The sequence below is a fragment of the Salvelinus sp. IW2-2015 genome, linkage group LG22, assembly GCF_002910315.2.
Source record: "Salvelinus sp. IW2-2015 linkage group LG22, ASM291031v2, whole genome shotgun sequence".
Lineage (NCBI taxonomy): Eukaryota > Metazoa > Chordata > Actinopteri > Salmoniformes > Salmonidae > Salvelinus > Salvelinus sp. IW2-2015.
This window is the reverse complement of record NC_036862.1, coordinates 2,042,371-2,059,785: the sequence shown is the minus strand read 5'-3', so window position 1 is coordinate 2,059,785 and position 17,415 is coordinate 2,042,371. Positions and strand designations below refer to the sequence as shown.

Genomic DNA, 17,415 nt, shown 5'->3' with positions numbered 1-17,415 from the left:
TGGTGTTATATTCAATCGTGCTTATGTAGCTAGTTACATTCTTCTATTAGTTCTGTAGAACAATTCTAGTTTCGTCAGAAGTATTGGCTTGTTGTATTTTGAAGCTACCCTGGAAATATTTTTAAATATCTTATACCACTTGGTCGTTTTCTGAGTGCATTCCACAAAGCTGTTTATCATGTCCTCCTTATCCACTGCCCCCATTTTGAGGTTATAGTCAAGCACTCAGTCTGGTTTGATGTTTCTCTGTCTGGTTTGATGTTTCTCTCTCCCGTCAGGTGGTCCATCTTCCCTGTGGCCGACATGGTTGCTGTATGGACAGTGGAGAGGACATGGATGTCTCGTTTGTCACGACACTTTGCTGCCAGCTGTTGACATTTTTTATTTTAGTATAACGGGTCATTTAGGATGGCAGTAGCGTTGTTGATGAAATGCAGTCATAGCAGCAGAACTAGGAAGCAGTCTTGGGAAAAGAGGGTGGCAAAGAAGGGAGTTGCAAACATAGGATCTCTGCTCCAGTATTCTCTTAGGGAGTTCTTCTTTACTATCCCCATGAGAAGGACTGTCACCAAGAAGGTATACATTTCACTAATTGTGGTTGTCCCCCCCACTCCTGGCTCTCTCTTCTCCTGTAGCTCCAAGGCATAGCGATTGGTCTCTGCTATGTCTCCCACCAGCTCTTCTGTCAGAAACAACTTGAAGCACTGCCTCAGATGGAAATGGCAAGGGATGTTGCACTCCAGACTGGGACTCATCAACGCAAACAGCAGGGCCAGGAGGGGTGAAATGTCTGGCAGCCTTTCAGCTACCATAGAACTCCTGGACTTCATCCACTATCGGTCTGCCTCCATCACCACCAGCATCTTCAAATGGAACTAGGACTGTGTCAGTGGACAAGGGGTCCTCAGATTCAGGGTTCTCAATGGCTGGGGGGCAGCTCCTCACTGTAACTGTCAGAATCTGATTCCTGACTTTCAGATTTTTTTAAATCTTCATAATTTCCCACATTTGTGAGTTGTCTCCTTTTGAAAGACATTGCTAATGCTACAGGTTAGCTCATTAGCTACATACATAAATAATAACACTGAATGGCTCAGAGTGAGAGGTTACGTGATTTACTGCCTGCACACGCCATTTTTATCAATAAATCACTATCAGAAAATGTTTTGTGTGGTATTATTGATATATTTACTATTTTTTCACGTWTTTCAATTACCGGTGATAAATCATGCATTCCGATTTTTGCATAGATTGTACTGGGCACATAGTATGTGTGTAAAATAATTTTTGGAAGGTTGTACTGATTATGATGAGCTAAGCTAATTCCAGSAATGTGTGTGGAGCCATGTTTGTTGACATACAATGCATTCTGGGTTTCGAAAGTAATCGTCGGATTACTTTAGATTTCTAGAAAGTGCTTTCCTCAATTATTTTGATCAACGCTGAGCTCACCCGTGATGTGATTAATTATACATAGTAATTGCTATTAGCTAATTCATATTGTAGTTTATGTCAGCCGAGAGTTAGAAAATATGACCGCTTGTGTTGCGTCAATCTTTCCTCAGTTAGCGCTAGGACAAATGTAGCCTACATTTTTCCGGTTAGGATGATTGTGTTATGCTATAGATACTTCTGTGAATATCTGAACATTGCATCCAAAAATAAACTGCTCACATTCTGGACATTACTTTGTAAGGACTGTGTTTGTGTAAATAGTTCCTGAAAAAAGCGTGGCCAGCTCAAATGCTGATTATTGCGTCATTCGAAACTGGCCGTTCTAAATAAGCGTTATAAATGAGCGTTCTAATCACACGGTTGTGATCGTATGCTTCAGGGACCACTGTAGAATGATCACACCCGTGTGATGCCCTTCTTCAGTTTTTTATTCTTGTCTGCGCAATGTACTGAGAACTCAGCTGGCTGTATGGACGGGGACAGTATATCCAGAGAGAGCCATGATTCCGTGAAACAGTGTATGTTACTGTCCCTGATGTCTCTCTGGAAGGAGATGCTCGCCCTGAGCACGCCTACTTTATTGTCCAGAGACTGAACATTAACGAGTAATGTACTCGGAAGTGGTGGATGGTGTGCCTGCCTCCTGAGTCAAACTAGAAGTCCACTCTGAATACCTCTTCTCCGCCAGCGGCATTTTGGAGCAGCCTCTGGGATAAGTTAAATTGCCCTGGTGGTGCGGAGAAAGGATCCAATTCGGGAGAGTCGTATTCCTGGTCGTAATGTTGTTGAGGTACGCCGCTCTGATATCCAAAAGTTATTTCCGGYTGTATGTAATAACACAAAAAATATATATATAGGCTGTCGGGCCGTCTTTAGGCAAGAGATACTGTTGCATGTAGGTCTAGATTATTTATGGATTGATCATAAAGAAAAGTCAAAACCTTATTTGAACAACTCCAAAGCAATTGCATGTGTCGCAGGAACCACTGACTCGCTGCATTTTTCTATTATCAAAACACCTGCAGGTATCTCTTAAAATTGTTCATGAGGTCTCCTAAATATCTGTCGACTAGGTGGGACTCTTGTGAATGAAGAGGCTTCATGCATAGCTTTTAAGAATAAGAGTAAAATGTCTCTATTCTCAGCACAAATGTTCTACTCTGAGACGCTTTGTGGATACGGGCCCAGGACTAGGCTTAATCTGTGTCAGGAAAACTGCCCCTAAAGGTTCAGTTTGATTTACCATGCACTCTCAATGCACTGTGTGTGTGTGTTTACCTATGGTCTCTCCAGTAACCCGGTATACACTAAGAAGGCCAGCAGCACGTCGGGTGGTGGAGACAGCTACGTGACCCTGTGGAGGAACTACCTGATCCTGTGTTTTGGAGTGGCCAAGCCTAGCATCATGAGCCCCGGCCAACTGAGAGCCTACACCCCTGAGATCACAGCCACTACACCTGACGGCAGCATCAGCTACGACAACAAGGTAGATACACTACATTACCAAAAGTATGTGGACACCTGCTCATCTTACATCTCATTCCAAAATCATGAGCTTTAATATGTAGTTGGTTCCCCCTTGGCTGCTATAACAGCCTCCTCTAAGGTCAGGGCTCTGTGCAGGCCAGTCAAGTTCTTCCACACAGAACTAGACAAACCATTTCTGTATGGACCTCGCTTTGTGCACGGAGGCATTGGCATGCTGAAACTGTTGCCACAAAGTTGGAAGCAGAGATTTGTCTAGAATGTCATTGTATGCTGTAGCATTAAGAGTTCCCTTCACTGGAACTAATGGGTCTAGCCCGAACCATGAAAAACATTCCCAGACCATTATTCCACCTCCACCAAACTTTACAGTTGGCACTATGCATTGGGGCATGTAGCGTTCTCCTGGAATCCGCCAAGGCCTGATTTGTCCGTCGGACTGCCAGATTGTGAATCATCACTCCATAGCACTCGTTTCCACTGGTCCAGAGTCCAACGGCATCGACTCTTGGCATTGCGCATGGTGATCTTAGTCTTGTGTGCGGCTGCTCGGCCATGGAAACCCATTTCATGAAGCTCCCGACGAACAGTACTTGTGCTGACGTTACTTCCAGAGGCAGTTTGGAACTCGGTAGTGAGTGTTGCAACCGAGAACAGATGTTTTTGGCCATCCCGTTCTGTGAGCTTATGTTGAAATAGTGTCCACATATACTATATTTACAAAAGTATCTCCCCTCTCACAGCTAGATTGTCCCAATTAGGGACCTAGGGGCTAACTAACCCCCCAAAAGGACTAATTAACTCCCCATAGAGACTAACTAACTCCCCATAGGGACAAACTAACTTCCCCTAAAGTTTGTAAAGTGACATGGTTATCCTTTCTACTGTGGTTTGCTCTGGTTTGGAAAACCGTGTAACTAAGTTGTTGTCATTTGTGAAGATGTCTGACTAAGTAGTGTGTGTGTGTGTACCAGGTGATTGGAACTGAATTGTGTGTGATGCACAATGTTTTGAGTGTGTGTACCAGAGGTGCATTCAACAAGGGAAGTAGTTTGGGAACGTTCATTTACGTTAGCTAACATATTCCACTTGTTTTGTGTTAGTCGTAAACATTTGTTAGCTAAAAGTCTGAGACGCTATGGTGCAGCGAACGTACAGTGCCTTCGGAAAGTATTCAGACCCCTTGACTTTTTCCACATTTTGTTATGTTACAGCCTTATTCTAAAATTAATACCCATAATGACAAAGCAAAAGCAGATTGTTAGAAATGTTTTGCAATTTATAAAAAAAATATTCAGACCCTTTGCTATGAGAGTAAAAATTGAGCTCAGGTGCATCCTGTTTCCATTGATCATGCTTGAGGTGTTTCTACAACTTGATTTGAAGTCCACCTGTGGTAAATTCAATTGATTGGACATGATTTGGAAAGTCACACACCTGTCTATATAAGATCCCACAGTTGACAGTGCATATCAGAGCAAAAACCAAGCCAAAAGGTTAAAGGAATTGTCCATAGAGCTCTGATACAGGATTGTGTTGAGGCACAGATCTGGGGAAGGGTACCAACACATTTCTGCAGCATTGAAGGTCGCCAAGAACACAGTTGCCTCCTTCATTCTTAAATGGAAGAAGTTTGGAACCACCAAGACTCTTCCTCGAGCTGGCCGTCCGGCCAAACTGAGCAATTAGGGGAGGAGGGCCTTGGTCAGGGAGGTGACCAAGAACCCAATGGTCACTCTGACAGAGCTCTAGAGTTCCTCTTTGGAGATTGGAGAACCTTCCAGAAGGACAAACATCTCTGCAGCACTCCACCAATCAGGCCCTTATGGTAGAGTGGCCAGACGGAAGCCACTCCTCAGTAAAAAGCACATGACAGCCCACTTGGAGTTTTCCAAAAGGCACCTAAAGACTCTCAGACCATGAGAAACAAGATTATCTGGTCTGATGGAAACCTGGCATCCCTACGTTGAAGCATGGTGGTGGCAGAATCATGCTGTGGGGATGGTTTTCAGCTGCATGTACTGGGAGAGTAGTCAGGATCGAGGGAAAGATGAACGGAGTAAAGTACAGAGAGATTCTTGATGAAAGCCTGCTCCAGAACACTCAGGACCCTCAGACTGGGGCGAATATTCACCTTCCAACAGGATAACGACCCTAAGCACACAACCAACACAAAGCAGGAGTGGCTTTGGGACAAGTCTCTGAATTTCCTTGAGTGGCCCAGCCAGAGCCCGGACTTAAACCCGATCAAACATCTCTGGAGAGACCTGAAAATAGCTGTGCAGCAATGCTCCCCATCCAACGTGACAGTTCTTGAGAGGATTTGCAGAGAAGAATGGGAAAACTCCCCAAATATAGGTGTGCCAAGCTTGTAGCATCATACCCAAGACGAATCTGCTAAAGTTGCTTCGACAAAGTACTTTGTAAAGGGTCTGAATACTTATGTAAATGTAATATTTTTGTTTTTTATTTGTAATAGATTAGCAAACATTTCTAAATATCTGTTTTTGCTTTGTCATTATGGGGTATTGTGTGTAGATTGCTGAGGGGGGGGAAACTATTTAATCCATTTTAGAATAAGGCTGTAACCTAACAAAATGTGGAAAAATTCAAAGGGTCTGAATAGTTTCCGAAGGCACTGTAAGTGTCTGTTTCGGGTCTAAACTGCCTCTATAAATAATAATGTGAACATGTAGGCTTACATGTATATTTAATGTAGTAGGAATAGCAAATTATCTTCTGCCGTAAATGGAAGCCTTGTTGAACGCTCCTCAGGTGATTGGCACTGGATGGTACAATGTTTTGTGTGTGTGTACCAGGTGATTTGGACCCCCTCAGTAGCATGGCTCCTGAAACAGCTGGTCCCTCTAATGAGAGCAGAGAGCATTGAGCTGACAGAGTCCTTGGTGCTAGGCTTTGGACGCACCAACTCCCTGGTCTTCAGGTACAACACACACACACACACACACACACCACACACACACCACACACACACACACACACACACACACACACACACACACACACACACACACACACACACACACACACATTAGAGTTGCCCCTGATCAGTGTAGGAGTTAGCTAAGCGAAAGCTATTTGTTTTACAGAGTTTCCTCAGTACGTGATTAGAGCGATAAGATAAGAAAAATGCTGAGCATGCGTTTCAGACATTCAAGTTATATTATGGAACGCCGTTTGGGTCTTGGTGTGTCAAAAAAAGATAGAGGTCAAATAACACTATTTGACGTGTCAAATAAAATTGTTGACCAATCAGGACCAGAATTTGACTGCACGTCACATAATAATTTATTACACATTGATTACACTATCACTCGTGTTTCATATGTCACAACGATTCATATATACGTATGCTATGATGCTGGTAAAGTTTTCTCGCGCACCTACAGTGCTGGTCATTAAAAAAAAGCTAGCTAGCTCATGGATGCAAACAATGTTCTTCCCCAAAAACATAGACAACGACATTTGTTTCAGTAGCTATTGTTAGCTAGCTAACTATATAGCTAGGTGTCATCATCTAAAATAACGCAMATTTATAAGACGGTTCTTATTTGATTAATTAACGGTGGTCGGACCCATCTATGTGAAGCTAGCCACAATAACGATTAGCATAATAGTGGACTTTGCGGTTAGCCTTCATAATAAATGTATGCCATTGACTGATGCAAATTAATACAAATAGTAGAATTATGCCAAAATTGAATAGATCATGCTAAACGAGGTTGGAATGTTGTTATATAAAATCAACAAAATACAATAATTTGTTAATTTGACAAATCTGTTGAAATCACACTGGATGTATTATACTTTAGAATTGCATTGGGGGGCATACTTATTTCACTGTACAGCCTTACCTATGGATTGTGGCTCAATGACATGGGGTATCAGTCTACTCAGTGACACCCAGAGAACATTAGCGTTATAGCTCTTATTGCGGGACTCTGAAACAACTGTGAATTGAGCCACATTTATTGTCAATCTATGTGTATTGAACACTATTCCCGAGGAAAAACAATACGTGGATGTTTTGGAGTCTGATAACTCTGAGGAGGATGTTGGGACAAAATATATTGGGTATTGAGTAGACTGATACCCCATTTAATTGATCCCCAATCCTTAGTTAAAGCTGTACAGTGCAATATGAATGTCAATACACACAAAAGGCTGACTGGGGAGGTGATTTCACACAGTCACAGTCCCGCGATAAAAGCTACAACGCTAATAACTCTTTACAGTTGTGTTCTTCGAGTGTCACCGAGTAGACTGATAGCCCATTTCATTGCTTCATATTCCAACCTTGTTTAACATTATCTAGTCTAAATATGGCATAATTCCACCAATGGTAACCTTCTGATTCGCTTTCAAATAGGTACTTTTATTTTGAAGGCAAACCGCAAATTCCACTATTGTGCCTAAACCTTATTGTGGCTAGCTTCACAACACATAACCTGGTCCGGTCGAGCCTCACTAGCCAGATGAAGCAAACTGGCTGCTTATAACGTTAGCTGTGGGCAACAAGTGTCACGGCTTCAATAAGTAGTGAGTGCAGGAGTCAGGCGCAGAGAGCAGGGTAGTTCAAAAGATGTGAATCTTTAATATTCCAACACAACCAGAGAGACGGTCACGCCACACACACAAGGGCGCGTAAGGTCCCAGTCCAACAAACAGGACGAAACTGATCAGGAAAAGAAACCACAAGAATAATCAAACACCACAAACAGAAAAACAAACTCGCACAAAAGCCGGCGGGCCTACTGGGTTTAAATAGCCCACAACCAAACCTAAACACGAAACAGGTGCAACAAATCAGACACAACTAAATGAAACAGAAAAGGGGATCGGTGGCAGCTAGTAGGCCGGCGACGACGACCGCCGAGCGCCGCCCGAACAGGAAGAGGCGCCATCTTCAGCGGGATTCGTGACAACAAGGTTAAGTAGCTGGCTAGCAAGTTCAATTTCAATAGGTGAACAACAAGTAGCTACCTAGCTAATACTTACTCACAAGAATTCCTAAATCATTGCTAAGAATAATGAAAATGACTACAGTTTCTACTGGTCATTGTTTACAGGCTGGATGTATTGGTGCTAGCTAGGTCTAGTAGGCTTTTATTCACTGCTTTCTGCCAAACCGGATGTCTTAGCCGTGTCTGAATCCTGGCTTAGGAAGACGACCAAAAACCCTGAAATTTCCATCCCTAACTATAACATTTCCTGCCAAGATAGAACTGTCAAAGGGGGCAGAGTTGCAATCTACTGCAGAGATATCCTGCAGAGTTCTGTCTTACTATCCAGGTCTGTAACCAAACAATTTGAGCTTCTACTTTTAAAAATCCACCTTTCCAGAAACAAGTCTCTCACCGATGCCGCTTATAGACCACCCTCTGCTCCCAGCTGTGCCCTGGACACCATGTGTGAATTGATTGCTCCGCATCTATCTTCAGAGCTCGTGCTGCTAGGCGACCTAAACTGGGACATGCTTAATTAACACCCAGGCCATCCTACAATCTAAGCTTGATGCCCTCAATCTCACACAAATTATCAATGAACCTACCAGGTACAACCCCAAATCCGTAAACACGGGCACCCTCATAGATATCATCCTAACTAACTCGCCCTCCAAATACACCTCTGCTGTTTTCAATGAAGATCTCAGCAATCACTGCCTCATTGCCTGCATCCGTAATAGGTCTGCGTTCAAACGACCACCCCTCATCACTGTCAAACGCTCCCTAAAACACTTTTGCGAGCAGGCCTTTCTATTCAACCTGGCCGGGGTATCCTGGAATGACATTGACCTCATCCCGTCAGTAGAGGATGCCTGGTTATTCTTTAAAAGTGCCTTCCTCACCATCTTAAATAAGCATGCTCCATTCAACAAAAAAATAGAACCAGGAATAGATATAGTCCTTGGTTCACTCCAGACCTGTCTGCCCTTGACCAGCACAAAAACATCCTGTGGTGTTCTGCATTAGCATCGAATAGCCCCCGTGATATGCAACTTTTCAGAGAAGTTAGGAACAAATATACACAGGCAGTTAGGAAAGCTAAGGCTAGCTTTTTTAAACAGAAATTTGCATCCTGTTGTACAAACTCAAAAAATGTATGGGACACTGTAAAGTCCATGGAGAATAAGAGCACCTCCTCCCAGCTGCCCACTGCTCTTAGGCTAGGAAACACTGTTACCAACGATAAATCCACTTTAATTGAGAATTTCAATAAGCATTTCTTTAAGAGCAGTTGGCCATGCTTTCCACCTGGCTACCCCTACCCCGGTCAACTGCCCGGCACCCTCCACAGCAACCCGCCCAAGCCCCCACCATTTCTCCTTCACCCAAATCCAGATAGCTGATGTTCTGAAAGAGCTGCAAAATCTGGACCCCTACAAATCAGCCGGGCTAGACATACTCTTTCTAAAATTATCAGCCATAATTGTTGCAACCCCTATTACTAGCCTGTTCAACCTCTTTTTCGTATCGTCTGATATTCCCAAAGATTGGAAAGCTGCCGCGGTCATCCCCCTCTTCAAAGGGGGTGACACTCTAGACCCAAACTGCTAYAGACCTATATCTATCCTACCCTGTCTTTCTAAGGTCTTCGAAAGCCAAGTTAACAAACAGATTACCGACCATTTCGAATCCCACCGTACCTTCTCCGCTATGCAATCTGGTTTCAGACCTCAGCCACGCTCAAGGTCCAAAACGATATCAAAACCGCCATCGATAAGAGACATTACTGTGCAGCCGTATTCATCGACCTGGCCAAGGCTTTCGACTCTGTCAATCACCACATTCTTATTGGCAGACTCGACAGCCTTGGTTTCTCAAATGATTGCCTCGCCTGGTTTACCAACTACTTCTCTGATAGAGTTCAGTGTGTCAAATCGGAGGGCCTGTTGTCCGGACCTCTGGCAGTCTCTATGGGGGTGCCACAGGGTTMAATTCTCGGGCCGACTCTCTTCTCTGTATACATCAATGATGTCGCTCTTGCTGCTAGTGATTCTCTGATCCACCTCTACGCAGACGACACCATTCTGTATACTTCTGGCCACTCTTTGGACACGGTGTTAACTAACTTCCAGACGAGCTTCAATGCCATACAACTCTCCTTCCTTGGCCTCCAACTGCTCTTAAATGCAAGTAAAACTAAATGCATGCTATTCAATCGATCACTGCCCGCATCTGCCCGCCTGTCCATTATCACTACTCTGGACGTCTCTGACTTAGAATACGTGGATAACTACAAATACCTAGGTGTCTGGTTAGACTGTAAACTCTCCTTCCAGACTCACATTAAGCATCTCCAATCCAAAATCTAGAATCGGCTTCCTATATCGCAACAAAACATCCTTCACTCATGCTGCCAAACATACCCTCGTAAAACTGACCATCCTACCGATCCTCGACTTCGGCGATGTCATCTATAAAATAGCCCCCAACACTCTACTCAACAAATTGGATGCAGTCTATCACAGTGCCATCAGTTTTGTCACCAAAGCCCCATACACTACCCACCACAGCGACCTGTACGCTCTCGTTGGTTGGCCCTCGCTTCATACTYGTCGCCAAACCCACTGGCTACAGTTTATCTACAAGTGTCTGCTAGGTAAAGCCCCGCCTTATCTCAGCTCACTGGTTACCATAGCACCCACTCGTAGCACGCGCTCCAGCAGGTTTATCTCACTGGTCACCCCCAAAGCCAATTCTTCCTTTGGCCGCCTTTCCTTCCAGTTCTCTGCTGCCAATGACTGGAACAAACTGCAGAAATCTCTGAAGCTGTAGACTCATATCTCACTCACTAGCTTTAAGCACCAGCTGTCAGAGCAGCTCACAGATCACTGCACCTGTACATAGCCCATCTGTAAACAGCCCATCTATCTACCTCATCCCCATACTGTATTTATTTATTTATCTTGCTCTTTTGCACCCCAGTATCTCTACTTGCACATTCATCTTCTGCACATCTACCATTCCAGTGTTTAATTGCTATTTTGTAATTACTTCGCCACCATGGCCTATTTATTGCCTTAACTCCCTTATCTTACCTCATTTGCACTCACTGTATATAGACTTTTTGTTTCCTTTTTTCCCACTATATTATTAACTGTATGTTTTGTTTATTCCATGTGTAACTCTGTGTTGTTGTATGTGTCGAATTGCTATGCTTTATCTTGGCCAGGTCGCAGTTGCAAATGAGAACTTGTTCTAACTAGCCTACCTGGTTAAATAAAGGTGGATTTTTWAAAAATAATAATAAATAAATAAAGTACCAAGCTAAAGCTAGCTACCCCAGAAGTTGCAGTCGAAGAAATAATTCCTTATTACCAACGCGGTATTGTAAACACATCGTTCGTGGCCGGTGTTTGCTTGTTTGCAGACTTTTTTTGTAGAGCTTTGACAGTGCTACTTATAGTAGTGGTGGCGCTTGGCTTGCACGTGCAAATTCAGAACACACAACATTCTATAATATAACTGTGTTATTTGACGTGTCAAATTAAAAGCTTTTTTAACACGTCAAATATATTTTTGGGACATACAAAGACCCAAACGGCGTTCCATATATTTTACATGTAGCAGCTGGGTGATTTATCACAGTGTCTTACCTCTGCTCCAGGGAGACGTTTCCCCTTAGCACAGATCAAGGATCAGCTTCCCCTCGTCCAACTGACCTAAAATAAGCTGCTAGGGGAAACTTCACCCTACACCCTTTTACTCGAAGTCAAACAGATATTCAAGCTATTAATTGCTAAAAGGCAACATTTGTGATATATACCCATTGATTCCTCATGTACTAACTGTCAGTCTCTGCATTCATAACAGGGAACATGACACAATACAGTCAGCTGTGTAAAGTTTTAAAGCATTTGTGATGGTTTAAAAGAGAGATGAGCGAGGGATTACACAGTGGTACATTCTGGTCTTTTTCAGTTTGGATATCCCTTCTCTTTGTTCCGTGTAGACTTCATTTTATCTTAAATACCCTTTTCTTGGAAATCAATTTAATCAGTGCAAAGCACTATCTATGGTACATTTTTGTGAATGTTTATGAAATTGTATGTTCGGGTTTTTCCGTCACATTTCAGAACATATGTCCTCTTTGTTACAGTAACTCATTTTTGTGATCACAAAGATCCTATTAAATTACTAACTAGCTAACAAACATACTGTGTGATATGTTATTATACCACATATATGATATTATACCACATGTGATCCTTTTCTAGATTGAAAGGTTTCCTGAGCAAGATGGATGTTTTTTAGGCATGTGCTAGGATCCAAATGTCCGTTCTAGAGTTTATATGTAATTCTGTGTGTGTCCAGGGAGCTGGTAGAGGAGCTGCATCCTTTAATGAAGGAAGCTTTGGAGAGAAGACCAGAGGTGAGCTGTGGGCATAATCATCATAACACTTCAGTTTGTTCTTATATACACAACTACTACTTCGCAACATATTGTAAGTCATTGAATAGAGAGGGGAGATCATTGCCTGACAACTCACCCTGAACTTAATTCCGCTGCTCTATCGATCTCCACATACTGTGCATTTCATCTGAATCTGCCATCCTAGAAGTCGTTTGTCTGACTTCAAAATGAGGGGCGTTGTACAAAATAAATTMATCAGTGATTGGATCGTCTCTAAAAAAAATCAAACCAATCTGAGTATTTAAGTTGATAAAGTCATCATGTAGGCTGGCTCTGGCCCAACCCATCAGTTTATGGGACCAATCAGAAAGGTCAGAATGTGTTCGCAAGCTAAAATCGTAGGGGAAGAAGGCAAATCCAGACTCATTGTGGAGAAGAAACTTTGGCCGAAGCGATGTGGATGGGTAGCCAGGCAAGGGAGATCACACATTGTAGATGAAACAGCTATTAGAAGAAGTGCACATATCTGATGGATCTCTCTCTCTCTTTTCTTCCCTTTCTATCGCTCTCGCTCACTCCCCCCTCTCTCTCTCGCTTTCTGTCTCAGAACAAGAAGCGCCGTGAGCGGAGAGACCTCCTGAGGCTGCAGCTTCTGAGGATATTTGAGCTGCTGGCTGACTCTGGTGTCATCAGTGATAGGTTAGAGTCACATTCACTGACCAATCACTGCACAGGAAGCTGCTGAGGGGAGGAATAATGTAATAATAATAATAATGTCCGGAACGGAGCTAAAGGAATGGTATCAAACACATGGAAACCAAATCAATTTAATCAGTGCAAAGCACTGCTAGGCTCAATCTACTGAACTTTTTCTGCTCCAGCCATTACCATAAGCCCGTACTCCCAATTAAGGTGCCACCAACCTCGTGTGAATCACTCTGACACGCTCACTGACAAGCTCTCTGACACTCTGAGACAACCCACATTCACTATCACTCTCAGACACACTCTCTGACACACCTACTGACACACAATCCACACTCATTGACATGCTCACTGGCACACTCACGGTCATACTGGAGACACTGCCCAACACACTGGGAAGCACAGGACTTCCCAGAATACCTCTGTCCTCCCTTGGATGTGAAAGCAACAGTATGGTTTTCGAATATGTAAATAAACTAAACAAACTGCTGTCTTGACTGATGTTCTCTTCTACTTCTGTATGTCCGTCTGTCCATCTGTTTGTGTTTCTGTCTGGTGTCCACAGCACCAACGGGGCTCTGGAGCGGGATACATTGGCCCTGGGAGCTCTGTTCCTAGAGTACGTGGACCTGACGCGGATGCTTCTGGAGGCGGAGAATGACAAAGAGCTAGAGATTCTCAAGGACATCCGAGCTCACTTCAGTGGCATGGTGGCCAATCTTATCCAGTGTGTTCCCGGTAAATAACCAAATTACTTTTTGGCCGACATTTTAGGCTGTGTCCCAAACGGCACCCTATTCCCTATATAGTGCACTACTTTTTATCAGAGCCCTATGGATCCAAAATAACTTTGTTTCAAAATATTTTTTATGTTTTCAGGTCCCCATAGATGCGCACTGTCACCGAAAATATCTTACTGAGCCGTACTTTTTGGTAGCTTATGAATGATGAAAACAGGCCTCCGTGTGGCAAGGGTTGGTGCAGGCACAGGGAAAGCAGGGACTCAGGACACTTGACATTGATCTTGATTAGGCCATAGCCCAAGGGACGCCAGTCCTAAAATAGTGTAGCTTAAATGGGGAAGGGCAGATGATGACTCATTGGCAGCCAGACTTCCTGACTGCCTGATGAATGAGAGATGACTGACGGAACACGACTGTAATCCATCGGTGAATCCCAAACTAGCCCCTCGCCCCTACCAACTCGTTCGGAGGACGACTTCCATAGAGTGGAGAGGGGATCAATGAACCCATCAACCCCGGGACACACTTGTGTGATGATGCAATTCATGATGCTGCAATTCATATTCCACTTTTTGTTTTAAATAATAAAACAAGCATGAAATTCAAATGAACAAATTCCCTGTTGTGTTTTAGAAGATATAAACCTCATTAACAGTTAAACATTTCATTTGGGGGTATTTCATTTATATTATGTGTCAAACCTCACAATCAGACACAAAAGCACATTTCATAAAAAAGGCACGCCTCTCAATTCTTTTGTATGAAATGGCGCAAACTCCAAACATATCGTAGTGCGTGATGAGATGGCACTTCGCTCTGGAGCCTGCAGCCTTGCTGGCTTGGTCAAAGTGACTATCTGAGGGTCTAATTAGCCCTTACGCCCTTGATAATTTTCACCACCGTAGCTTAGGGACACTTGTACATATGGCGGAGGCGCACGTGAATGCGCAAATGGAGGGCCGAGGGCCGAGGGCCAAGGGGAAGGGACTAGTTTGGGATTCAGCTCTTAGTCACTCAGTCCAATACAGTAGCAGTTTGTAATGCCCTAGTGATTTTGATGCCCATATACTGTTCTGAGAAGGGGACTAACAGATCAATTTTACTGTCCTTCTTTTCTTTCTCTCCTTCTGCATTCCTCTACTCTCCTCTCTGTTTCTCCCACCCTCTCTGCTCCCCTCTCTCCCCCTCTTCTCCTCCAGTCCACCACCGACGCTTCCTCTTCCCGCAGCAGAGCCTAAGGCACCACCTCTTCATCCTGTTCAGCCAATGGGCTGGTCCCTTCAGCGTCATGTTCACGCCTCTCGATCGTTACAGTGACAGGAACCACCAGATCACCAGATACCAGTACTGCGCCCTGAAGGTACATCAATCAATCACATGGGTTATTTGTATAGCGCTTTTACTAAACCATTTGTCACAGTGTTGAACAGTTTATCTGTTTTGTATTTAATTGAACTGTACTGTATATAAAACTATGAATACGTATGTACCCTGAGTGTACAACACATTATGAACACCTGCTCTTTCCATGACATAGACTGACCAGGTGAATCCAGGTGAAAGCTATAATCACTTGTTAAATCCACTTCAATCAGTGTAGATGAAGGGAGGAGACAGGTTAAAGAAGGATTTTTAAGCCTTGAGACAATTGAAACATGGATTGTGTATGTGTGGCATTCTGAGGTTGAATAGGCAAGACAAAATATTTTAAGTGCCTTTGATAGGAGTATGGTAGTAGGTGCCAGGTGCACCATTTTGTGTCAAGAACTGCAACGCTGCTGGGTTTTTCAAGCTCAACAGTTTCCCACGTGTATCAAGAATGGTCCACCACCCAAAGGACATCCAGCCAACTTGACACAACTGTGGGAAGCACATGGGCCAGCATCCCTGTGGAATGCTTGCAACACCTTGTAGAGTCCAACTTTATAACACAGTAGGAAGGTGTTCTTAATGTTTTGTACAGTCAGTGTATGAATAGTGCGTAAATAGTATTTTTGTTGTCTCTTGGTGTCTTTCCTATATTTAACTCTTATTTAATTTGATTTTATTTTGAATGGGGATGGCCAGTGAAATATACCTTCTGGAGCGCGTGCTACGGGTGGGTGCTGCTATGGTGACCAGTGAGCTGAGATAAGACGGGGCTTTACCTAGCAAAGACTTACAGATGACCTTGAGCCAGTGGGTTTGACCTTGAATATGAAACGAGGGCCAGCCAACGAGAGCATACAGGTTGCAGTGGTGGGTAGTATATGGGGCTTTGGTGACAAAACTGATGGCACTGTGATAGACTACATCCAATTTGCTGAGTAGAGTGTTGGATGCTATTTTGTAAATTACATTGCYGAAGTCAAGAATCGGTAGGATAGTCAGTTTTACGAGGGTATGTTTGGCAGCATGAGTGAAGGATGTTGCAAATAGGAAGCCGATTCTAGATTTAATTTTGGATTGGAGATGTTTAATGTGAGTCTGGAAGGAGAGTTTACAGTCTAACCAGACACCTAGGTATTTGAAATTGTCCACATATTCTAAGTCAGAACCGTCCAGAGTAGTGATGCTCTTTGGCTGTCCCCGTAGGAAAATCCTTTGAAGAACCCTTTTTGGTTCCAGGTAGAACCCTTTTGGTTCAAAGTATAACCGTTTTGGTTTACATTTAGAACCCTTTCAACAGAGGGTTCTACATGGTACCCAAAAGGGTGCTACCTGGAACCGAAAAGAGGGTTATACCTGGAACCAAAAAGGGTTATTCTGTGGGGACAGCCAAATAACCCTTTTGAACCCTTTTCTCTAAGAGCTTAGCTTGGTCTGAGTTCAATAGCGCAACGCTGCTATCAACGGATCCTGTGTGCTGCCATTACTATTGTGTAAAGCGTGTAATTTCAGTCAGTTCCCGAACGTCAAAAACAATAACCTCATAATATGAGCCATAAAGATATTTTTCATTATTCTCTTCATAGATGTATGCATTTCCTTCATAACGTGACTGCAATTCATCCCTTTGGGTGTCTTATTTCAGAAAGAACAAAGCAGTCCTGAACAGCAACCTTCATGGTCAGTGTTAGGTACCATGGTACAAAAGCTGAGCAGTACTTTGAACCACCCAACCTTAATGGTTAGTGCTAGAGCCCACTGGGTGATGGTACAAAAGCTACAGTGCCTTCAGAAGTATTCATATCCCTTGACTTATTCTTAGTTATTGACTTATTCTTTTGTTGTGTTACAGCCTGAATTTGAAATGGATTAAATATTTTTTATCTTACCCATCTACACACAATATCTCATTGTGACAAAGTGAAAACATGTTTTCCAAAATGTTTGCAAATGTATTGAAAATGAAATGCATAAATATCTAAATTACATAAGTATTCAGAGCCCTGAGTCAATACATGTTAGAATCATTCTGGATAAGTCTCTAAGAGATTTGCACACCTGGGTTGTACAATATTTGCCCATTATTATTTTCAAAATTCTTCAAACTCTGTCTAATTGATTGTTGTTCATTGCTAGACAACCATGTTCAAGTCTTGACATAGATTTTCAAGCAGATTTAAGTCAAAACTGTAACTCAGTCACTCAGGAACATTCACTGTCTTCTTGGTAAGAAACTCAAGTGTAGATTTGGCCTTGTGTTTTAGGCTATTGTCCTGCTGAA

At 43.1% G+C, this 17,415-nt stretch overlaps 1 protein-coding gene across 4 annotated transcripts in view; it reads left to right on the top strand.

The window, feature by feature from the left end:
* Positions 1–17,415, top strand: part of LOC111949429 (protein furry homolog) — a 211,227-nt gene that overhangs the window by 101,046 nt on the left and 92,766 nt on the right. For all 4 annotated transcript variants that reach the window (XM_070433935.1, XM_023966584.2, XM_023966586.2 and 1 more), the window contains exons 23-28: positions 2,749–2,941; positions 5,760–5,884; positions 12,279–12,336; positions 12,926–13,017; positions 13,589–13,761; positions 14,966–15,126. In XM_070433935.1, the coding sequence (XP_070290036.1) occupies positions 2,749–2,941; positions 5,760–5,884; positions 12,279–12,336; positions 12,926–13,017; positions 13,589–13,761; positions 14,966–15,126 (802 nt within the window). The remainder of the gene's footprint in view (positions 1–2,748; positions 2,942–5,759; positions 5,885–12,278; positions 12,337–12,925; positions 13,018–13,588; positions 13,762–14,965; positions 15,127–17,415) is intronic.